Below are 24,176 nucleotides of genomic sequence, written 5' to 3'. Positions count from 1 at the left end.
TGTGGCCCAGAATCTTTAGTTGACTTGTTAAATTTGCATTTTAAATTTGTAGCCACCCTTATTACAGGCACCCTTGACAGCTTTAATCCCTATCATTTTTTTCTGTATGTTTTGGATCATATCTCAGATTTGTTGTAAAACGGGAGTATTTTCTATTTTGTAGACTAGATCCTTTTCTTCTCTCTTTGGGCTGCACTGTCTAGAGAACTCGCCAAGATGATGGACATGTCGGAATTCGGGGAGGCTTCACCTTTCCTCAGGAAGAGCGAGAAGGAGATAATGATATTACAAACTGTGGCATTTGATGGTAAGACAGAATATGTTTTCCTCTGCTCTGGGCCTGTTAACCTGAAATAGTTGGTGAATTGAATACTTAATTGGATTTACAAATTAGGAACTTTGCAACTGTAAGTTCTTCAGGAGAGGGACTTTTTCATATTTGTATATTTAAAATGTGTAGCACACTGATACTACTGTAATAAAAACATTGATTACCCTGGTCTGACTAATGCATCTATATTTATACTACCTGTACATTAATAGAATGTCAGGGTTGGAAGGGACCTCAGGAGATCATCTAGTCCAACCTGCTGCTCAAAGCAGGACCAATTCCCAAACAGATTTTTTGTTATACCAATAAAATAAAAACCAGCAGGATCTTATTAAGAGGGATAAGGCAAAGATGCCACACTTATTGTAAATATAATGATAAAGCAAAAGATAAAAGTAAACAACGTTGTTTGACTACTTATTCCTATCACTACTTATTCCTTATACACACACACATAGATAGATAGATAGATTCATTCACACAATCATTCATTCAAGTTCTGTATAGGTGTTATAGTTACCAGCCTAGAAGTTGCTCATGCCAAGTTACTGGCCAGGTAGCTTAGTCATGAGGATGGAGCCGAGTCTGTGTCAGATGCATCTGATGCTCCTGGAGGCTGGCAGCAGAACCAAAGACTCAAAGTCCTCAGTCTTTAGAGTCCATTCTTATAGGATTTAATTCCTATGTTAGTCTATGGGAGCTGTTTCATCCTGCTGTTGCTGACTCAATCAGCAGATGGCACATGGCACACATTCCTGTCCAAAGTGGCACATTCCTGGTGGCTCCACACTGTCCACAGTTTGTGTTTCTCATCCTTCCAGGTGATGAGGTGGATCCCAGTTTACCCTCCGGGGGTTGTCTGGTGGTCCACTCGACACATTCTTCGGCCGATGGATACTCCCTTTCTAGGCTGGCACCTCCCTAACCATCCATGTATATCAAGCATTCATCAACATACATTCCATACCTTAACCATATTTTAATTTACTGTCTCCACCACTTTCAGATGCTAATTCATTTGAGACTCCCGGCCCTTTAATCACAGAGGGTGAGGGTCTGTCCTAGGAGCCCTTGAATGAAGTGAAAGTCACTTAACAGCTTACAGTGTTTGTTTACATTGTATCAATTACTTCAAGAACAAAGTCAGTTAACTTGTTTGTAAGTTTTACATAGTAGTAAAGTATCTTTCACAGGATAGATATAATCAATGGTTTCTACAGACAGTAGTTTACAAGTTTTAACAGAAGACCCAAGAGATTTTTGTACTTGGTGAAACTGTTGGATTTTAAAGTGTGGGGGACAAATTATGAGGGGGTCACTGTCACTTGGGGGAATCACTGTTAGTACCTTCTTTAATATCCCTACATTTTGTCCCAGATCCCTAAGTGGCCCCCTCAAGGATTGAACTCACAACTCTGGGTTTAGCAGGCTAATGCTCAAACCACTGAGCTATCCCTCCCCCCTTTGTATTTCTATTGTCTACATGTCCACCTGAAATCTACTCTGTGTACACAGACTTAACTTTTTACTGACAGTGTATGATTTGAATTTAGTCTGCAGGCCTCAGTTTGTAAGATTTGTTTCCCATAACTTAGTTTTCTTGCAACACATTCATAGAGGATCTTGAGGTAGCGTAACGAGTGAGAGTATAAATGCATAGATGAGGAGGGATTTATTGTGTATATCAATAAATTATTTGTACTATTCCATAGTAAAGAGTAATAGTTTTTAGACAACTTGGAGCTAGTCCAGTTACTCCTAGCCCAGGAAAGGAGATGCGTGTAGCTAGACACACATTGTTACTACTATTAATGATTTACATGACAAACAGTAGTAGACATAATTAAAAGAATGTGAAAGTGTGATTATGCCACATGGCTGGGAAGCAAGAAACATGGGATCTATTCTTAGTTCTGATAGTGGTTTTTTGGATGACTTTGGAGAAGATACTTAACATCTGTGCCATGGTTTCCCCATCTGTAAGTTGGTGATGATGCCTACCTTTCTCCAGGGGTGTTGAGGCTTAATTAACATTTGTGGAATGTTTTGCATACCCTGAGGAAAGGCTCTATAGAAGGGAAAAGTTGAATTTGCAAATGGGAAACATAAAAGTAATATTAAGGGACTTTATACCCCACAACTACACATGCAGCTCCCATGGCTATTGGTGGACGTAAAGCACTTGGTTTGACTGTGTGATATGGCCTAAGGTTTCAGTATGCTTGTGGTATGGAAGTAATCTTAGCAATATTACTCAATAGCCGTATAATATGGTGAATCATTACCTGTTTGATTCCATAGGGAAGAAGAGGTGTTGGATTCCTGATGAAAAGAACGCTTATATTGAAGCTGATATTAAAGAGAGCAGTGGTGGCAAAGTCACTGTTGAGACTGTGGATGGAAAGGTATGGAACATTTTTCCATTTGTCTATCAATGTGGATGATTGGTGTAAACAGAATCAAACCAGTTAATAACCACAGCCCATGTGTGTGATTTTTTTTTTTCTGTACATTTTTTTCTCTTTTCTGGTATTGAAGAGCAAAGTACGCAACTGACCAATCCTATCCCAGAGGGAAAAAATTAAACTGCATTGTACTTAGTGATTTCCAAGATCATACAACTTATATTTTACCACCTCTGTCTGTCTTTCCCTGTTCTTATGCCTCGTGCTCATCTGACATCTGTTACCTCTAACAGTGAACAACATCATGTATGTAGGACAGGTTGATCTGAAGAATTTCCTCATGCTGGGAAAATTTCTTCTCTGGTCCCAAAGAATCAGAAATGTGTGTGGTCTGAGAGAGTCACTTGACATTTCAGTAAAAGAGCCTGCCAGGGAGGTGGTGTCGTGTAGTGCGCAGGGTGTGCTGTACTGGGACTGAGGAGACCTGTGTCTTATTCCTGGCTCTGCCACTGACCTCCTCTGTGACCTTTGAGCAAGCTGCATCCCCTCCTTTGTTTTCCCTCTGACCCTGTGGAGTTTTCCCCGTCTGTCCTGTGTAGTTAGATCGGGACACGGACTGTTTGTCCCCCTGTATTTGTGCAATGGGGCCACCATCTCAGTTCAGGCCTCTGGGTGGTATCAGAATATAAATAAATAAAAAATAGTAATGCTTAGTTTCTACTGGTTAAAAAATACAATAGTCAATACACATGAGCATCTCTTTAAAGGTGTGTCATCGGCTCACTTGTTGCTTTTTCAGTGTCACACTGTAGGTAGTGTGGAAAGACAAGGTGACGGTAGTTGCCAGCAATGTTATACTTATCTGTCTCTGCAGACCATCACTGTAAAAGAAGATGATGTTCAGCCGATGAACCCCCCGAAGTTTGACATGATTGAGGACATGGCTATGTTGACTCACCTTAATGAGGCATCTGTGCTGCACAATTTGCACAGGCGCTATAGCCACTGGATGATTTATGTAAGGGTCATTGGTTCAACGTATGTGTTTTGAAATGTATTCCACAAGTGTCATGATGCTAACTATTTTTCCTGTACTGTGTATTCTACTTCCAACATTGATTGACCCTAAAATTGGGGTTAATTCACACATTTTCAGAAAGGAAATGTGTTGGGGTGTGTGTGTCAATTTTGTGTCTGAACACTAAGCTAAAGGCAAAAGCAAATAAAGGCAGTGTTTTTTGCCTCAAGGGGTGGGGCAGCAGAATGGACAACAGGATATTTTTCTGCTCATCCAAACACTGGAGAACTGGTTCATTTTATACCGCTCTCAGTACTAATCAAGAGCCCTCCATAGACATTCCTAGTTTCTTAGGCATCAATGGCTCAAGCTTAAAATGTGTGTAACTGTTTTGGTTTTGGTTTTTAGAGGGGGGGCAGGAGGGCAGGTGAGGGGGAGGGAAGTTGGCTTTCTATTTTCCTGTCTGCAGCCTCACTATCTGTCTATCTTGTTTGGCTCTAAACCCTTCCCTGGTACTGTAGCTCCCCAAAAAGAAAGATCAATGCAATTTCTATCCACTGCAAGGACAAGCTTCAACAGCAACTAACTTAATAGGGCCAAATTTTCCCCAATTCTAACTGAAATCATTGGAAGCTGCATGTGCATATTTCAAAGCAGAATTCATCTCTGCTCTTTAGCTTCTCATATGTTAACCAGGGATCATGCTTATTATCTTCCTTTTGTAAAGTCCTTTAATATCAATGGATAAAGGACAGCGACTTTGAGTGAGACTTAGGCTTCTATGGGTATGTCTACATTGCAATTAGACGCCTGTGGCTGGCCCTTGCTGGCTGGCTTGGGCTTGGGCTTGGGCTATAGGGCTGTTTAATTGTAGTATAGACATTCTGGCTCAGGTTGCAGCCTGAAGTCTGGGACCCTCCTAACTCACAGGGTCGTACAGCCCGGGTTCCAGCCTGAGCCCAGACATCTATACTTCAATTAAACAGCCCCACAGACCGAGCCCAAGCCAGCTGGCACGGGCCAGCCATGGGTTTTTAATTGCAGTGTACGTATACCCTAAGTGCCTAAGTCATTTTTGAAAATGGGACTTAGTCATCTAAGTCACATAGGCCTTTTAATGCTGAGTGGAGCAGCGCCTAAATACCTTTAAAAATCTGGGCCAAAAGGCACTATGTAAGAGCTAATGGATGACTGATATTAATTTGATAGATTTGTCTTAAATCTCACTCTAGATAAAGGCCATTTACTCCCCATCTTGGGTTCCTTTTTAGACCTATTCAGGTTTATTCTGTGTGACTATAAACCCCTACAAATGGCTTCCAGTCTACAACCCGGAGGTAGTTAGTGCATACAAAGGCAAGAGGCGGTCAGAGGCTCCCCCTCACATCTTCTCCATTGCAGATAACGCATACAATGACATGCTGCGCAGTAAGTAGCATCATTTGCTTTTCAAACTTGAATTTACGTTATTTTGCCTATGTGACTGATGCTCACTTTTTTTTTTTTTTTACTGGATAGAATTTTAACAGTGAAACCTACCAGCACTGAGTATACAGGTACTCTACAAAGGGGTTTAGACTTGAGAACAGAGAGATACAAAGCCCCAGTGACTTGTTCAAGTCTTCTAATAAGAAGAATAAGCTTATCCAATCAAGGGATAGAAAACAAATAGGGTAATAAAACTAGCTTAAACTAGTTTGATCTCCTCCTATACTCTCTGTGGTTCCAGTCCCTAATGATGAACATTCCTAAAGATTGTCCAGTGCTGAGTGTGTGAAGAGCTATCTCTGTGTGACCATTGGAGCTTTGAAAATCTACTACTGCTGAAAATGTGAGGACCAAAAAAAAACAAAAAAACCCCAACAAAACATGAGGTCCTGAGGAAAAATGCAAGGCACGTAACTTTCAATTAAGTAGGAAATAAACCTCTTTAATCTTGCAACTTCCAAATTCTCAGTAAAAAAGTGTCCTACGCTCTAGTTTAAGCATCCCAATGTGCAAAGAAATCAGTTACTTCAATGAGGGGTAGAGGAGGAGGAAAAATAGGAGTTAAAATGGAAGTTAACTCTAGATTCATGAGCACCTTCATATAGGGTTGCCAGGCATCTGGTTTTCGACCAGAACGCTGGGTCTAAAAGGGACCCTGGTGGCACCAGTCAGCACCGCTGACTGTGCCGCTAAAAGTCCAGTTGGTGGTGCAGTGGGCTAAGGCAGGCTCCACGTGGCTTCCATCTGGCTCTTAGGCACAGGGCAGGCCACGCGGGCTCCGCACACTGCCACAACCATGGCCAATGGGAGCTGCAGGGGCGGTGCCTGCAGGTATGGGCAGCACGCAGAGCCCCCTGACCCCTCTGCCTAGGAGCTGGACATGCCAGCTGCTTCCGGAAGCTGCCTAAGGTAAGTGCTGCCCAGCTGGAGCCTGCACCCCGAACCCCCTCCTGCACTCCAACCCCCTGCCCCAGCCCGGAGCCCCCTCCCACACCCTGAACCCCTCATTTATGGCCCCACCCCAGAGCCCACACCCCAAGCCGGAGCCCTCACCCCCTCCCGCAACCCAACCCCCTGCCCCAGCCCGGAGCCCCCTCCCGCACCCTGAACCCCTCATTTATGGCCCCACCCCAGAGCCCACACCCCAAGCCGGAGCCCTCACCCCCTCCCGCAACCCAACCCCCTGCCCCAGCCCGGAGCCCCCTCCCGCACCCTGAACCCCTCATTTATGGCCCCACCCCAGAGCCCACACCCCAAGCCGGAGCCCTCACACCCTCCCGCAACCCAACCCCCTGCCCCAGCCCACAGAAAGTGAGTGAGGGTGGGGGAGAGTGAGCAGCGGAGGGAGGCGGGGATGGAGTGAGCAGGGGCAAGGCCTTGGGGAAGGGGCGGGGCTGGGAGTGGGACAAGGGTGTTCGGTTTTGTGCGATTAGAAAGTTGGCAACCCACCTTCATAATACGTTATGTGAAAATAAATATTTGATTTTTTGTTCTGATGCAACCTGTCTGAAATCCTTGGCTCAAAGCTCGGAGCTGTCAGTCTTTGCATTACTTCCTGAAGTCCATACTATTTCTGTAGTTGAGGAAATGCTGGTTCACTTTCAAAGAGTAGTTAGTTGCAGAGGATTTTAACAAATTGAGGGGAAACCAAACTAGAACTAAAAATGAGGGAGAGCCACAAATTAATGGCTGTTACTACACTAGTGCTTACAATTAAGTGTGGCGTGCACATTTAATTGTAAGCATCAACCATAATCACAGTTTTGCTTTTGCTCTTATTACAATGGCTCATTGGCTCGGATTGAATCAGTGCCTTACTGTTTTAATATTAGTGAGAGTTGCATGGTGGGTTTTTTTTATCAGTGTATGTACTTTTCTGGCGGGGGGGGGAGGAGGCGTAACCTACTACAGACACAAAGAAGGGGGAAGTGATCAAATAAGTTTGAGAGACACTGGTCTAAACTATACATGCATCATCTATGCACCTATTCTGCACTAATTGCTGTGAAATCTGAACACACATGGAGGAAGATATGCTGGATCCTCTGCATCTAGGCCGCATGCACTGCCTCTTGAATTAGTGGAAAATCTCATTAGCAGTTAGTAGTAGTAGGCTTTATATCCACTGGAAACAATGCAATAAATATTTGATCAAGTCTGATTCCTTCCATTAGAGGGCAGTGATGGTGCACACATGCCAGCTACTCTAAGGAAATCTTATTACAGGTGGAAATGCAAAAAAGCAATTACTGGAGCGTGTGATTTTTAACACTTTTTTTTTAGAAACTACAGGAGTCTCATCCTGCTCTCGAAAAGGGACTAACAATTGGAAGAGAATGGGAGAGGGTGGAGAACAGAGGCCTTGGCTACACTCGCGGATTCACAGCGCTGCCGCGGCAGCGCTGTGAAGCGCGAGTGTAGTCGCACCGCCAGCGCTGCGAGAGCTCTCTCGCAGCGCTGCAAGTACTCCACCTCTCCGAGGGGAATAGCTTGCAGTGCTGTGAGCGAGCGTGCAGCGCTGCAGGCGCTGATTACACTGGCGCTTTACAGCGCTGCACTCGCTGCACTCAGGGGGGGTGTTTTTTCACACCCCTGAGCGCAGCAAGTGCAGCACTGTGAATTGCCAGTGTAGCCAAGGCCAGAGAGATGTTGACATAAACATGGCTCTGAAGAGAAGTTGGTTTATCAGCTAATGGCACAATTATGGTCAGAATGGGCCAAATAAATCCTGGGTGTAACTCACTGAGGTCAGTGGAATTAAAACGAAGATGAATTTGGGCCAAGTTCTTTTTTTTATTTTAAGCCTACAACGAAACTTGAGGGTACTTACAGTAATTATACATATAAAGGAACCATCTCTGTGTAAACGTCGAGGGGGGAGAGGAGTTGTTTAGGGTGGTCCAGTGAGGCACGAGCAGAAGAACCAGTTGGAAGTGAGCAAAGCCATGCTTAGGAGGAACAGGAGGAACATTTTGCTTTTACATGATGGCATAGTTTCTCAGGAGAAGTGGCGGAATGAACATCACTTGACTTTTAAAACTGGATTGGACAAAGCACTGGAGCATTTAATGTAGTGCTATACTTTACAGTGGCCTCTAAAGATTGGATCCTTCCATTTGTTTCCTATTACGGTCTCATACTTTTAATAACCTGCCTTTCTTCTCCTTTTCTGTTTCCGTAGATCGAGAGAACCAGTCTATGCTGATCACGTAGGTGTTTATTTTTCATCTGGTTTGGGAATCTATTACTGAAAAAAAAAAAAAGAGTCCTTCTGAAATGCAATGTCTGTGAATGGGTGGGACAGAAACTCAGTTAACCCTTGAATGCCGAGCAATTTCCAGGTGAATGACATCCTGGACATCCAGTTTCAATGCTAAGAATGGAGTACACAGTCTTGCATTTCTAGAGTGACTGTTTTTAACTTGACCTTTAAATGGTGAACTCTCTGTAACTTGAAGTCTTTAAACCATGATTTGAGGACTTCAGTAACTCAGCCCAGAGGTTAGGGTCTATTACAGGAGAGGGTGGTGGGGGAGGTTCTGTGGCCTGCAATGTGCAGGAGATCAGACTAGATCAGTGGTCGCCAACCAGTCGATCGCAATCTCCGGCGACATAGCGTGGTTGCCACTAAGACAGGCTCCCTGCCTGCCCCGGCCCCACACCACTCCCAGAAGCAGCCAGCGCAGCCCCGAGGGCAGGGGGGCAGGGGTCTCCCTCTGCATGCTGCCTCTCTCTGCAAGCACCACCCCCACAGCTCCCATTGGCCGGGAATGGGGGGCTGTGGCCAATGCTTGCAGAGAGAGGCAGCATGCAGAACCTCTTGCCGCCCCCCCCCAAGGGCCACAGGGGCGCATTGGCCCCTTCCGGGAGCAGCATGGGGCCGGGGTAGGCAGGGAGCCTGCCTTAGCAGCAGCCATGCTGTGTTGCTGACTGGGAGCTGTCGGAGGTAAGTGCTGCCCGTCAGGAGCCGCACCCCAGTCCTGAGCCCCCTTCCTGAGCCAGCACCCCAAACTCCCTCCTGCACCCCGAACATCCTCCTGCACCACAAGCTCCAGCCCTGACCCCCCTCCCAGAGCCAGCACACCCTCCTACACCCCAACACTCTGCCCCAGCCCAGAGCCCCCTCCTGCACCCAAACTCCCTCCCAGAGCATGCACCCCTCACCCCCTCCTGCACCCCAACCCCCTGCCCCAGGCTCAGCCCAGAGTCCCCTCCCACACTGCGAACCCCTCGGTCCCATCCCAGAGCCCACACCCCCTCCCGAACCACTGCCCCAGCCCGGTGAGAGTGAGTGAGGGTGGGGGAGAGCGAGTGATGGGGGGGGGTGGAGTGAGTGGGGTGGGGCCTCGAGGAGGGGGCAGGGTAGATCCTGGGTTGCCCTTAAATTCAAAAAGTGATCTTGGGTGTAAAAAGGTTGGAGTCCACTGGACTAGATGATCATGATGGTCCCTTCTGATCTTAAAGTCTGAGTCTGAGTTCGTGATTGGAAGTTGTTGCCATCAGATGGCTGTGCTGTAGCCAGTGTGAAATGAGTAGCTCAGGACTTAACTGGCTGTGACCTCTTCTCTAACCAACTAGATGTGGTCCTTTCAGTCCAGGCACAAGGCACACTGGGAAGGCAGCACAGAAGAAAGGTGTGCTGTTGCTGCCCTTGCTCTATCTGTCCTATGGGTAGATAGAAGACCTCTTTTCCCGAAGTGGTTAATATGGCACCTTTCACCAGCACAAAATGTATTTAAACTAGGCATTTTGACGAGGCAGTCAAGTGTAGGGAGGGAGCAAACCAGGACAATCAAAGCAGGGAGCATGGTCTAGGGCTAGAGCACAGTTTGTAGAGCCTGGTGCTTGGATACTATTCACAGCTCAGCTACTTGCTGTGTAATGTTGGGCAAGTAACTTTGCCTTTCTGGACCCTACTCAGGAGCGCCGAAATGCTGCCACCCCACAGAGGCGGCGGAAGGTCCCACCGCCGAAATACCGCCGCGGTCACCGCCCCCCAAATCGCAGCGCCCTAGGCGACCGCCTAGGTCGCCTAATGGGTTGCGCCGGCCCTGACCCTACTGTCTGTAACATTCACCTATCTCAAGTGTTGAGACTTGACATTTGTAATGCGACTCACTGTACTTAGATGGAAGTCACTACACAGTGTAAATTATTATTACATTTCTGAGCCCAGTCAGGTGAATAATTAGTTATTGCTATTGCCAACGTTCATCCCTGTTCTGTCAGTGGTATGAATTGCCACTCTAAAGTCCAAGTATCAGCAGTAGGAGCACAATAAGCAGCTGAGAAGAGCCTGTCAGGAATGAAGAGTTGGCAGGACTGGAGGGTGAAAGGACTGATTATGGCTGGTTTTAGGAGTGTCATTATTATCCCTCTGCTTTTAGTGGAGAATCTGGTGCCGGCAAGACTGTGAATACAAAGCGTGTCATTCAGTATTTTGCCACAGTCGCAGCAATCGGGGAACCTGGGAAAAAAAGTGTGAGTATGCAAGGGGCTATTTAATGATGGCCAAGGTTATTGTGTGAAACCTACCTATGAGTCTGTAATCATACCATCAGATCTCACATGCTAAGCAGCAGTGGACATGATCACCACTTGGACGGGAGATCCAAAAGGAAAAGACTGGGTGCTTGGGGAAAAGGTGTTAATGACTCAAAAAGTGGCGTTTCTCCTTCTGAGTCCGCACTAGTCTTCCCCAACATGGTGTTAGGGGCTTAGCTTCTACTGAAGTTGCTGCCTTCCAGATGGGATAGCAAAGCCAAGGCTTCTACCACTTGTGATTATTAAAGACTGCATGGCACTTTTTTCCAGAAACCATTAGTCTTGGTGTCCTGACTGCATTCTAGAGCTGATCAAAAACTATCTTTTCTTTTCCATGAAAAACTTAGATAAAAATGAACTTTCTGCTTTCAATTAATTTTTTTGCTGAATGTTTTGGGTATTTGTTTAGAAAAAACAAACCTAAAAATGGTTTTGGTTGTCAAAAACTTGGAAAATTTCTCACCAAAACTATTGTTTTGTTGAAAAACATTTTATTGTTTGTTTGAAGTGGGGAGGAGGGGATGTCAAAAAAGAATGTTGACAAAAAAAATTTCAACCAGCTCTCCTAAATTCCAGTTTGGTAAGTTACACTCTGCCTGTACTCACTGCCTGGAATTCCATTTGAATATTGTTGTGTAGTGGTGTTGTGAGCTGTTCAACCAACAGTTGCCTCATTTCACCTCTAAACTGAATACACTTCTGTGGTGGACTAAGTGAGTCCTCTATACTGCATATACAGGGCCCAATTGTCAGTCAGTCCCTGATTTTGTACATGTAACTGATGATGACACGAAACCATGCATGCACTCATTTTGTGCATGCAAAACACTTACCAGGTGGCTGAGTGCCCAGTAGCCAAACTTATATGTGCAAACCAGGTGGGTGCCTGATTTTGAGGGATGGAGTCAGTTGGGCATACACACTGAATCATGCAGACTGGAGACTGAAATTGGAAGTTTGGCCATAGTTTGATAAATGAGGTAACACTTTATCTCCATTGTCTTCATCATGATCAATAATAGATATTACAGCTCCAGAAGTTCAGATGCCACAGGATCCAGTTTTCTAAAGCTTGTCTATTTCTGCTTGCATCCCTTTGTTGTTGTTCTCTGATGCCATGTCTTAGCTCTGCATCCAGTTTGTCTGTTGTTCTGATTGGAATCCACTGGGGCAGCTGGTTTGGAAAAGGGATTGTGGGAACAAACAAGGTTGGACCCATACTTTCCTATTCCAAGATGTGCCAGGAGCAGGGGGTAACAGCAGCAGAGGGAGGCCAGCAGTATGCACTGGGAGAGGGGGTGCTGTCAATGAGCCCCACCCAGGAGTGAAAGTAACTTAAAGGACTTACCGGTACTCCGGAGTCCTGAGCAGGAGGCGTGGCCTCAACCAGAAGAGGCGGGGCCTTTAAATACCCGGGTCCTTTAAATCAAGATTTAAAGGCCCTGGGGCTCTGGCTGCAGCTGGGATCTCTGGGGCCTTTAAATCACCCCCAGAGCTACCAGCTGCAGAGGTGGCTGGGAGTCCCGGGGCTCAGTGGCAATTAAAAGGGCCCGGGGCTCTGGCCGCCGCTACTGCAGTGGAGCTCCGGGCCCTTTAAATCACCACGGGAGCCCTGCCGTCACTACCCCAGGGCTCCGGCAGTGGGGCTCCAGCGGGTGCTTTAAAGGCCCCGGGGATCCGGCCACTGCGGGGAGCGCTGGGCCCTTTAAATCACTGGGCGCCCTGCCGCCACTACTCCAGGGCTCCGACAGTGGGGCTCAGGCGGTGATTTAAAGGCCCCGGGGATCCGGCCACTGCGGGGAGCGCTGGGCCCTTTAAATCACTGGGCGCCCTGCCGCCACTACTCCAGGGCTCCGACAGTGGGGCTCAGGCGGTGATTTAAAGGGCCCAGGGCTCAGGCTGCTGCGGGGAGCCCCGGGCCCTTTAAAGCACCACCGGAGCCCCGCTGCTGGAGCCCCCTGGTAGCAGCAGCAGGGCTCCAGGGGTGATTTAAAGGGCCCGGGGGTCCCCGCAGCGGCTGGAGCGCTAGGCCCTTTAAATCACCGCCGGACGGGGCCGGCTCCAGCATTTCTGCCGCCCCAAGCAAAAAAAAAAAAAAGAAGTCGCGATCGGCGGCGGCAATTGGGAAAAAAAAAAAAAAAGCTGCAATCGGCGGCGGCAGTTCAGCGGCAGGTCCTTCCCTCCTAGAGGGAGTGAGGGACCTGCCGCCCCCGAATTGCCGCAGGTGCCGCCCCCCTCCCTTGGCCGCCCCAAGCACCTGCTTGTTAAGCTGGTGCCTGGAGCTGGCCCTGCCGCCGGAGCCCTGCAGCCGCTAACCCGGGGCTCCAGCAGCGGGGCTCTGGAGGCGATTTAAAGGGCCTGGGGCTCCAGCCGCTGCAGGGAGCCCCGGGTCCTTTAAATTGCCAGCCTGGGGAAGCCGGTCCAGTCTGGCTCGGCGTACTGGCTCTTGACGGTACACCATACCAGACTGGACCGGCTTAGTTTCACCTCTGGCCCCATCCCCCACAAAATGTGTGAGCTTCACACACTGTATATGCCTAGAGCTTGCCTGGTTTGTGCTGACTAGAACTTTAATCCTTGCTAATCTTTCTGTCTTTCATAAACTCCTGCATGGTAGTAATCATAATGTCCCCCTTTTTCTTTCTTTCTTTGTTGTTGTTGTTATTATTGCTCCTTTGGTAGCAACCAGCCACCAAGACTGGGGTAAGTAGATGACTTCACTATTTTGTCTTATATTTTCAATCTGAAAATGGTACTTAGTTTGCCAAGGGCAGGTCATGAGCCTCTGTTTAATATAATTCCATTCTATATTGTCCCATATTCCAACTGAGCCTAGACTATTCAAATTAAGTTCACTTCAGCACATAGTCATAAGCTAATTTAAATTAATGGGAGTTATGTGGAGTTCTAAATCCTCTAGTTGTGATTGAAAATCTCACCCATTAGGAATTTCGAGTGCCTTCAACCAATACTAACGTATCTGTTATTTAGTCAATGCTTCTCACTTTATTCTATAGTGCCTCCCATACATGTATACACTTGGGTATACACCTGTGCTATAGCACTTCAAAAACAGGGTTGGTTTACTTGTTCTCAGTTGCCATTCGGCATGAAATCTACAAGACAGCTGTTAGGGTTCAAGGATTTTAGAATATTGAGGGCTGAGAATTCTGCTCCTGTGCTCTGTCCAGGCTGTACTAGCTACAGGTGTGAGCCAAGTCACTTAATATAACTGAAGTACACATGTTGAGTTAGATTTGTATAATGTGTTTCTATGCTGATGGTTATTAACTGTGTTTCAACCCTTTGATTTTTAGGGAACCTTGGAAGATCAAATCATCCAAGCAAATCCTGCCTTAGAAGCCTTTGGGAATGCCAAAACCCTGAGAAATGACAACTCCTCGCGTTTTGTAAGTCCAGTCTGTAGTTCAAATGTCTTGTTAACCTGCCCTTATTAATAACATATATAATAATCATGCATGATGTAGTAATAATAATAATGTATTCATCCTATTTATAAAACACCTCTCATTTCCTCCACTTAGGTGCTTGGATTGCTTCATGGTTGAAATATAACTAACGATGATCAAATCAAGAAAAAATACTGTTGACGATATTTTAAAAAATGCCACACCAAAGAGCATAACTTTAAAAGAGAGAGGGGTATGCACATAGTAGCTCTTTTCAACACGGAGACTGCAAATGATTAAACAGGGCATGCATCAGTTGAAGTATAAATAATTTGGGTAAAATGTAATGAGATATTGAGCCCTATTGTCTGGGCAAATTCCAAGAGCAAGGGACCATGAAAACAACAGCCCTGTTTTGATAACCTAGTGGGTAGAACAGGTTGGGCAGCATGATGTAAGGTCAAGACCAGAAGTAACAATCCAACAGGGCAATGAAAAAGAACGCTGGTCAGGAGAGAGCTACTACCGTTTATGGCCTCACTGCTCCACCTGAGTTAGATAGCCACACAAACCTAGGAAAATGTGAAGATGCACCAGGCAGTTGAACACCACATAGCCTTGCTAGGTGGACATGTTTGTATCTTAGTCTGTCAAATGTGTATGATAATACTTACCTTCTCACAGGTATGTTTTTTCATAGATTCTTTTTCATAGATTCTAGGACTGGAAGGGACCTCGAGAGGTCATCGAGTCCAGTCCCCTGCCCTCATGGCAGGACCAAATACTGTCTAGACCATCCCTGACAGACATTTATCTAACCTACTCTTAAATATCTCCAGAGATGGAGATTCCACAACCTCCCTAGGCAATTTATTCCAGTGTTTAACCACCCTGACAGTTAGGAACTTTTTCCTAATGTCCAACCTAAACCTCCCTTGCTGCAGTTTAAGCCCATTGCTTCTTGTTCTATCCTTAGAGGCTAAGATGAACAAGTTTTCTCCCTCTTCCTTATGACACCCTTTTAGATACCTGAAAACTGCTATTATGTCCCCTCTCAGTCTTCTCTTTTCCAAACTAAACAAACCCAATTCTTTCAGCCTTCCTTCATAGGTCATGTTCTCAAGACCTTTAATCATTCTTGTTGCTCTTCTCTGGACCCTCTCCAATTTCTCCACATCTTTCTTGAAATGCGGTGCCCAGAACTGGACACAATACTCCAGTTGAGGCCTAACCACCGCAGAGTAGAGCGGAAGAATAACTTCTCGTGTCTTGCTCACAACACACCTGTTAATGCATCCCAGAATCATGTTTGCTTTTTTTGCAACAGCATCACACTGGTGACTCATATTTAGCTTGTGGTCCACTATAACCACTAGATCCCTTTCTGCCATACTCCTTCCTAGACAGTCTCTTCCCATTCTGTATGTGTGAAACTGATTTTTCCTTCCTAAGTGGAGCACTTTGCATTTGTCTTTGTTAAACTTCATCCTGTTTACCTCAGACCATTTCTCCAATTTGTCCAGATCATTTTGAATTATGACCCTGTCTTCCAAAGCAGTTGCAATCCCTCCCAGTTTGGTATCATCTGCAAACTTAATAAGCGTACTTTCTATGCCAATATCTAAGTCGTTGATGAAGATATTGAACAGAGCCGGTCCCAAAACAGACCTCTGCGGAACCCCACTTGTTATACCTTTCCAGCAGGATTGGGAACCATTAATAACAACTCTCTGAGTACGGTTATCCAGCCACTTATGCACCCACCTTATAGTAGCCCCATCTAAATTGTATTTGCCTAGTTTATCGATAAGAATATCATGCGAGACCGTATCAAATGCCTTACTAAAGTCTAGGTATACCACATCCACCGCTTCTCCCTTATCCACAAGACTCGTTATCCTATCAAAGAAAGCTGTCAGATTGGTTTGACACGATTTGTTCTTTACAAATCCATGCTGGCTATTCACTATCACCTTACCACCTTCCATGTGATTGCAGATGATTTCCTTAATTACTTGCTCCATTATCTTTCCTGGCACAGAAGTTAAACTAACTGGTCTGTAGTTTCCTGGGTTGTTTTTATTTCCCTTTTTATAGATGGGCACTATATTTGCCCTTTTCCAGTCTTCTGGAATCTCTCCCGTCTCCCATGATTTTCCAAAGATAATAGCTAGATGCTCAGATACCTCCTCTATTAGCTCCTTGAGTATTCTAGGATGCATTTCATCAGGCCCTGGTGACTTGCAGGCATCTGACTTTTCTAAGTGATTTTTAACTTGTTCTTTTTTTATTTTATCTTCTAAACCTACCCCCTTCCCATTAGCATTCACTATGTTAGGCATTCCTTCAGACTTCTCGGTGAAGACCGAAACAAAGAAGTCATTAAGCATCTCTGCCATTTCCAAGTTTCCTGTTTCTGTTTCTCCCTCCTCACTGAGCAGTGGGCCTACCCTGTCCTTGGTCTTCCTCTTGCTTCTAATGTATTGATAAAAAGTCTTCTTGTTTCCCTTTATTCCTGTAGCTAGTTTGAGCTCATTTTGTGCCTTTGTCTTTCTAATCTTGCCCCTGCATTCCTGTGTTGTTTGCCTATATTCATCCTTTGTAATCTGTCCTAGTTTCCATTTTTTATATGACTCCTTTTTATTTTTTAGATCATGCAAGATCTCGTGGTTAAGCCAAGGTGGTCTTTTGCCACATTTTCTATCTTTCCTACCCAGCGGAATAGCTTGCTTTTGGGCCCTTAATAGTGTCCCTTTGAAAAACTGCCAACTCTCCTCAGTTGTTTTTCCCCTCAGTCTTGATTCCCATGGGACCTTACCTATCAGCTCTCTGAGCTTACCAAAATCCGTCTTCCTGAAATCCATTGTCTCTATTTTGCTGTACTCCCTTCTACTCTTCCTTAGAATTGCAAACTCTATGATTTCATGATCACTTTCACCCAAGCTGCCTTCTACTTTCAAATTCTCAATGAGTTCCTTCCTATTTGTTAAAATCAAGTCTAGAACAGCTTCCCCCCAGTAGCTTTTTCAACCTTCTGAAATAAAAAGTTGTCTGCAATGCAGTCCAAGAACTTATTTGATAGTCTGTGCCCCGCTGTGTTATTTTCCCAACATATATCTGGATAGTTGAAGTCCTCCATCACCACCAAATCTTGGGCTTTGGATGATTTTGTTAGTTGTTTAAAAAAAGCCTCATCCACCTCTTCCACCTGGTTAGGTGGCCTGTAGTAGACTCCTAGCATGACATCACCCTTGTTTTTTACCCCTTTTAGCCTAACCCAGAGACTCTCAACACTTCCGTCTTCTATGTCCATCTCCACCTCAGTCCAAGTGTGTACATTTTTAATATATAAGGCAACACCTTCTTCCTTTTCCCCCTGTCTATCCTTCCTGAGCAAGCTGTACCCATCCACACCAACATTCCAATCGTGTATTATCCCACCAAGTTTCAGTGATGCCAACAATGTCATAAGTGTTTTGAGTGTGTGTGCGTGTAATATATAAAAAAATCTACTACGTGTTCTGATTAACATACTTATATATTGTGCTTAACACTTTTCAAAGCCTAAACAAACGTGCGCGTCAGTGTGTGTGTTTGTCTAGGCTTTGAAAACTGTTAAGCACAATATATAACTCAGTTAAGCACTACATTTGGTATATTCAGCATATCTTCTTGGAAAATACCCTCTCCCCACATTAGAAAGCTAATAGACACTAAACAGTCTGACTATCATGCAGGCATTGTATTTTGATATTTGTTGCACTTCTTTACAGTTTATTTGCAGTAATTAGAATCTTCTTTTGCAAAATTAGGGTAAATTTATCAGAATCCATTTTGGAACCACAGGCAAGCTGTCATCTGCTGATATTGAAATTTGTAAGCAACAATCATTCTCCTTGCTATAGAATCACAAATTCATGTCTGACACTTCAGAGAAGAAGCTTTCTCTTACTGAACTTTTTATTATCTACCCAGATTTGCTGGAGAAATCCCGAGTGATTTTCCAGCAGCCAGGTGAAAGATCCTATCATATCTTCTACCAAATTCTGTCAGGAAAGAAAGCAGAGCTACAAGGTAAGCCTAAAATATTGGGTGGGTGAGTGCAAAAAGCCAGGCCTTACCTGATTGGGTAAATGGCCAAAGGCAAAAAAAATACCGTTATGTTCAAGAGGATCCTTATGCTTCCACTTGTCAAAAAAATGGAGTCTGTCAAAATGAAATGTCATTAATCTGTGGATCTTTTAAAATGAGGTTTTTTTGACAGCAGCAACAGGAAGGGCAATTTTCATTTTGACATGCAGATACAGAATGCCCAATAATATTAACAAGTGTTACCTGTTAGAATAGGAGAATGGAATTCCAGGTTGGATTTTTAAAATATTTTGTTTTCTACTATATATAATAAACAATAATACTTAACATTTATGTAGCCAGGGATCACAAAGCAGCTTAGAAACAATATGCCTCAAAACAGCATCTGAGGTAGTAAGGTTTGGGGGGCATCCCCATTTAAATGTGGGGAAATTGAGGCACAAAAAGATTAAAGGACTTGCCCAAGATCACTCAGGACATCTGTAGTAAAGGCAGGAAGATAACCCAATTCCCTGCTTGTGCCATTAGGCAAGACTCCTGCCCAAATGTATAGTGTTCACATTTGTTTCAGAGGATGCAAATTCCACAAACATTTGCAGAGCAAAGTACTTTCTATAATATGTAGCTTTAATTTTTGTTTTTCATTATGGAAGAGAAGGAAGTAGTGGAGCAGAAGCTTAGTTGCACTGTTGTTAATTGACAACAGTGTGAAATATTTTTTCTACTTGCCTTGGGATAGTGAGAATTCCCCTAAAACACCAGGCTAGCGAAGGACAACTCAGCCCAAGGATTCTTAAAATACATTATTCTCTGAGTGTAGCTTGGAAACATGGCAGAGCACAGAACACCCATACTTGGTCCTCTACCTTATTTATTGTCCAACGCCCCTGTCTTGGATCATGCTGAGATATTTGCTCTTCTGTATGTGTATGGGTCCTATTATCTCTAAAGATGTACAGTGGGCATGTGCCCAAAAACACGCATCCACATGCATGACCAATGACCTTCACGTACTCCAAAACAGCCTTCCTGGGTAATAGATGTGTATTTACAGACACTTTTTTATTCTTGCTCTCTCTCCAATTCTTGGTCACTAGTCTGAGAGAGGGAGTAGGGTACAGTGGTTGAAATGAGAACTGAGAGGGTAGATTCTTCGGTTTGATTCCTGGCTCTGCCACTGACTTACTGCCTCAGTAAGGTTGGGGCCAAACACTGTTCAAACGTGACAGTCCCTGCCCCAAAGACTTGACAGTCTAAAAGACAATAATAAAAGGTGAATGAATCAAGCACAGGGGAGTGGGTGAAAGGATGGGGTAACCAAAATAAGGTATTTTAGCATAGCCTAGCTGTGTTAGTAGCCAATCATGGATAATGAAAACAATGTTTTTGCCTGGTGGAATTGGGATTACGAGAGGGTACCAGCTAATTACCTGTGTGTAGAAGATGCCAACAGGGTGTAACTTCTGAATGTTTTCAAGCCTTAGTTTCCCCTTTTTAAAACTGTCTCTTCAGGAGACACATGCTCTAAGTGCGTGTGAAGTTGTACACAGAGAGAGAGATGTCAAACAATGGATTCTTTTTCATCTTGAATCAGTTTCAGGCCATTTGGAGAGGCGCTGCTTGACTATGATGGTTCTTTTGCAGATATGTTGCTGGTGTCTACCAATCCCTATGACTTCCACTTTTCTTCACAAGGGGCAGTGACTGTGGACAATTTGGATGACGGAGAAGAGCTGATGGCAACAGATGTAAGACCTCATTAATTTGGCATTTGCTTGATACATTAAATGAGTGTGTGTGTTGAGGGAAGAAACTGTCAGTGGCCCAGTCCTACTCTCATTGGAATCATTGGTATTTTTACCAGTGATGTAAATGGAAGCAGGAGTGGAGCCCAGGTGTTAATTGTTTCACACCATGAAGCATGAGATTTGATAATCCTTACAATTTGGTCTTGAACATCTGCAAGTATTGTTCCTGGGCACAAAATCCTCTTCACTTTCATATAAAAGGTCCATGGAGTGGAGTCACTGAGAAGAATGTGGATTTCCAGTGTGACTAAGTAATGCCCCCTGCAATGAGTGGTCTCAAGACTGTTATAATAGCTCCTGTTTCAGAGAGGATCTGCAGAACAGTTTGTAATGCCGGCCATTCAGAGATGCCTTATGGAACTGTAAGATGCTGGTATTATCGAAGAGGCAAGTAACAAAATATTCTCTCGTGTTTCCTTTTTATAGCAAGCCATGGACATCTTGGGATTTATTCCCGATGAAAAGTATGGTGCCTACAAGCTTACTGGTTCGATCATGCACTTTGGGAACATGAAATTTAAACAAAGACCCAGGGAGGAGCAAGCAGAGACTGATGGCACTGAAAGTAAGGCAAACCTAGAAATAATTCAGAAGCCATTGTCCAGTTTCTCTGTTTAAAAATGGATAGACCTAATTCCTGTTCCTGTGCAGGCATGTTTTCAAGTATCACTTAAAATTAATTTGAAATCCTGTTTCTTTGGACTAGATACTGATAAAGCTGCTTACCTGATGGGACTTAACTCCTCTGATTTGGTTAAGGGTTTGTTGCACCCCAGAGTGAAAGTTGGGAATGAGTACGTCACCAAAGGTCAAAGTGTCGAACAGGTGAGAAGAAGCTTTCCAGGCATTTGATCCAACAGACTGGACATCTGTTCTACAAGCTGACAGCTTTTTGCTCTAGAACTGTACACAAAGAAAAGATAGCTAAAAATAGGAATGTAATGTCTCTGCATTATACAAGCACTGGACTGTCTTCTAATTTATCTCTTTATAATCCAAAATTATATCTTATCGCAAAGGGGTTTTTTTTCCCCCTGGAAAACAATTTTTTTCCTGGGTGCGGACAGCTTATTGATTTGTGGAAATGTCATCTCAATCATGGACTAAAGCCCATGTTTGGTTTTTTTTAATAATTGTGTTGGCCATGGGTAGATTTAAAACTGAATTGGGCCCAGTTCTGTCAAAACTTTGGGCAACTCTAAAAAGCTTTCCCACCTTGTCCTTTCTTCACCATTTGTCCTGGCATACAGTGGACTCTCTCACCCAGCTGGACTCTTGTTTTTCATAGAATCATAGAATATCAGGGTTGGAAGGGACCTCAGGAGGTCATCTAGTCCAACCCCCTGCTCAAAGCAGGACCAAGCCCCAGACAGATTTTTGCCCCAGATCCCTAAATGGCCCCCTCAAGGATTGAGCTCACAACCCTGGGTTTAGCAGGCCAATGTTCAAACCACTGAGCTTGAGTCCTGGATTTCTTTCCCAAGTAAGGGGCTCAGTCCAGCAGTCTGCTTTGTGCTGCTGCCATGTGCTACTCTGCCTCTGACTGCACTGTTGTTGGTATCAGGGCCACAGAGTAGGTTCTTGCCATTAATATTTTTTTAAAAGTGATATAGGGTAATGAGCCCAAGGGCAGTGCTACAGGGGAATAATGGAAGGAGGAGATTTTCCAGTAGCATTGTTTCCATTATGTAATAGCAGCACCCACTCAAGGAAACCACTTAGATACACTGACTTGTGCAGTTGACACAACTCTGGACCTGAATTAGTCACCTAGAAGAACTGAGTCGTGGATTGTTATTATTTATTCATTGGTCACTTACATAATTTTAGAACCCAAAGGCCTCAGTCTGGATCAAAGCAATCTCACGCATTAGTATCTCTTACTTTACCTAGTAAAGAAGGCATTACGTTAGTGCTGCTGTTTCTCTGAAAAGTTGGAGTAGTAACAGCATGGATGGTGCTGAAGAGTTTAGGTTACAATGAAAATGGGTCTCTGAAGACAAGGTACTGGTGTACGATTCGTAATCAGAGCACCATCAGATATTATGTGCATCCTCTCCTCTTGGCACAGTTGGCTTTTTGAGAGGATAATGAAGAAGCATTGCCTGGTGCTATTTAGTGTGTTTAGTTGTGTTGGGTTGTTTTAATATTTTGAGACTCCCTTCCATCACAGACAGTTAGCCATCAGAGATACAAGTTTGAGGACCATGGCACTTTCCAAAACATAAGGAGCAGTTGGCCAATGGTAAACTTGGGGCTATTCAGACCCATTCAGATCCTGTGCATCTGTGGAGGACATCTTCTATTCCCACCACATTCAGGGAGATAGCGGGCCTCTTTGATGTCACCACCATGGGCCTGGGATACAGAGCCCTCATGAGTCAGTAGAAGGGTGCACAGCCATCAGTGGCGGTTTGCTTCCCTCTCCAGATTCTAGCTGCACTCCAGGGTTGCCATGTTATCCCAAGTTGCAATGTGCCGCCCAGCTCTTCAGCAAGGAGTGGGGTAAGGCTGGGATTTGGCCCCAGATAAATAGATTTAATAAAATACATTATTGCTAGTGCTACAGAAATAAGGTGCAGCACAGCTTATGGGGAAAGCTTTCCTAATTTCGTTAGGCATTTGTCACTCGGAGTCAGGATTACTGCAAAACTGTCTTCAAACTACAAGCAGAGGTTTAATAGCTAAAATGCCTTGAGATGAGAAGTATTGCGTACTGTAAAGGCATACAGTCATCCTGATTACCTGATAACTGTGTTTGAAACCTGTCCTTTAGGTTGTGTATGCTGTTGGGGCCTTATCCAAGGCAGTGTATGATCGAATGTTCAAGTGGCTGGTGATCCGTATTAACAAGACCTTGGACACTAGGCTGCCAAGACAGTTCTTCATTGGGGTCTTGGACATTGCTGGCTTTGAAATCTTTGATGTGAGTATTGGTTGGTAAGGACTCAGCTGAAGGCCACCAAATGCTATTTAGCAATAGTTCTTGGGTTTCATCTTTCTTCTAAATGGACAGTAGGGTAAAGAACAAATGTGACCAACGAGAGAATCATGAACTAGAATCTGCAAAGGTGTTGATATCAGTGGGCACTGGTGGCACTCAACACCTTGCAAGATCGGGCATGCAATTCATGCTTGAATTGGGGAGTTTTGGGACATTCGATAAAGATGGTCAGCTCCAAAAGTTAGGTAGGACTTCTGTCTCATCTGCTCTTGACTCATGCATTTGAAGTTGACTGGAATAAGGTGTGCTTTAGGGTATTTTATTCCAAGGAGTCTTCATCTTAGAGAGGAAACTTATTATGTTCTGTGATACTGTTCATATCATTATAATGTCTTTGTAAACTGAAGTGTGTGAGTAAAGTATCTTGATTGCTAAGGCCTTGTAACGCTGCTCATCCCAAAAATCAGTCGGAGACCACTTGTTATGCAAGCACCAATGTCCTTTTATTCCTTGTGCCAATTCCCACCACCGTTTATATACGGTCCATTCCAGCCAGCTCCCTGAGAGACCGCTAGCTTCTTCAGCCAGCTGGAAACTACAGTCACAGGCTCCTCCCTTTCCTGTTCCCCCCCTCCCTGCTTCCTTCCTGCCAGCTTTATATAGCCTCCTGGTTAACAAGGCCCGCAGGTGTTTTTCCTTAAGCCCTTTTGCGCGCCACACCCAGCCAGCACCAATTAATACCCCTTAATTGGAGCTGGGCTAACAGGGGCCTGGCCAGAACCTTTTTGGCCAGCACCCTGTTACAGGCTTCTTCCTCAAAGTGTATTCTTGAAGGCTAGAGGGCAGTGTTTACAAGAAGGAAATTCAATATATGCCAACATAACTAGAAAATATACTGAAAGATTCCCTAGCATGGAGTTCAGCCTAGTCCTAAGCAGGGCCAGCTCTAGGCACCAGCAAACCAAGCACGCCCTTGGGGCGGCACAACTCTAGAGGTGGCATGGCGGCATTCCAGGGGCGGCACCTCGCTCTCAGAGGGTTTTTTTTTTGTTTGTTTGTTTTTTGCTTGGGGCAGCAAAAAAACTAGAGCCGGTCCTGGTCCTAAGAATGCTGGTGTGGAGCCCAGCCTTCCCATT

General features: G+C 44.7%; 1 protein-coding gene across 2 annotated transcripts in view; it reads left to right on the top strand.

Moving 5' to 3' along the window:
• Window positions 1–213: 213 nt before the first annotated feature.
• MYH15 (myosin heavy chain 15) overlaps window positions 214–24,176 on the top strand; it is a 66,197-nt gene continuing 42,234 nt past the window's right edge. Inside the window, exons 1-14 of one of the 2 annotated variants that reach the window (XM_065401565.1) lie at window positions 214–307; window positions 2,633–2,736; window positions 3,611–3,754; window positions 5,026–5,182; window positions 8,424–8,451; window positions 10,630–10,723; window positions 13,469–13,489; window positions 14,104–14,196; window positions 18,009–18,072; window positions 18,172–18,270; window positions 19,933–20,036; window positions 20,523–20,661; window positions 20,803–20,921; window positions 22,873–23,022. In XM_065401565.1, the coding sequence (XP_065257637.1) occupies window positions 217–307; window positions 2,633–2,736; window positions 3,611–3,754; window positions 5,026–5,182; window positions 8,424–8,451; window positions 10,630–10,723; window positions 13,469–13,489; window positions 14,104–14,196; window positions 18,009–18,072; window positions 18,172–18,270; window positions 19,933–20,036; window positions 20,523–20,661; window positions 20,803–20,921; window positions 22,873–23,022 (1,407 nt within the window). In that variant the 5' untranslated portion in view covers window positions 214–216. The remainder of the gene's footprint in view (window positions 308–2,632; window positions 2,737–3,610; window positions 3,755–5,025; window positions 5,183–8,423; window positions 8,452–10,629; window positions 10,724–13,468; window positions 13,490–14,103; window positions 14,197–18,008; window positions 18,073–18,171; window positions 18,271–19,932; window positions 20,037–20,522; window positions 20,662–20,802; window positions 20,922–22,872; window positions 23,023–24,176) is intronic. The other variant, XM_065401558.1, reaches the window with a different exon arrangement.

Source organism: Emys orbicularis, chromosome 1, assembly GCF_028017835.1.
Source record: "Emys orbicularis isolate rEmyOrb1 chromosome 1, rEmyOrb1.hap1, whole genome shotgun sequence".
In the NCBI taxonomy this organism is placed as follows: Eukaryota; Metazoa; Chordata; order Testudines; family Emydidae; genus Emys; species Emys orbicularis.
Note: the sequence above shows the minus strand (reverse complement) of the source record. Positions and strands in the feature narration are given on the sequence as shown.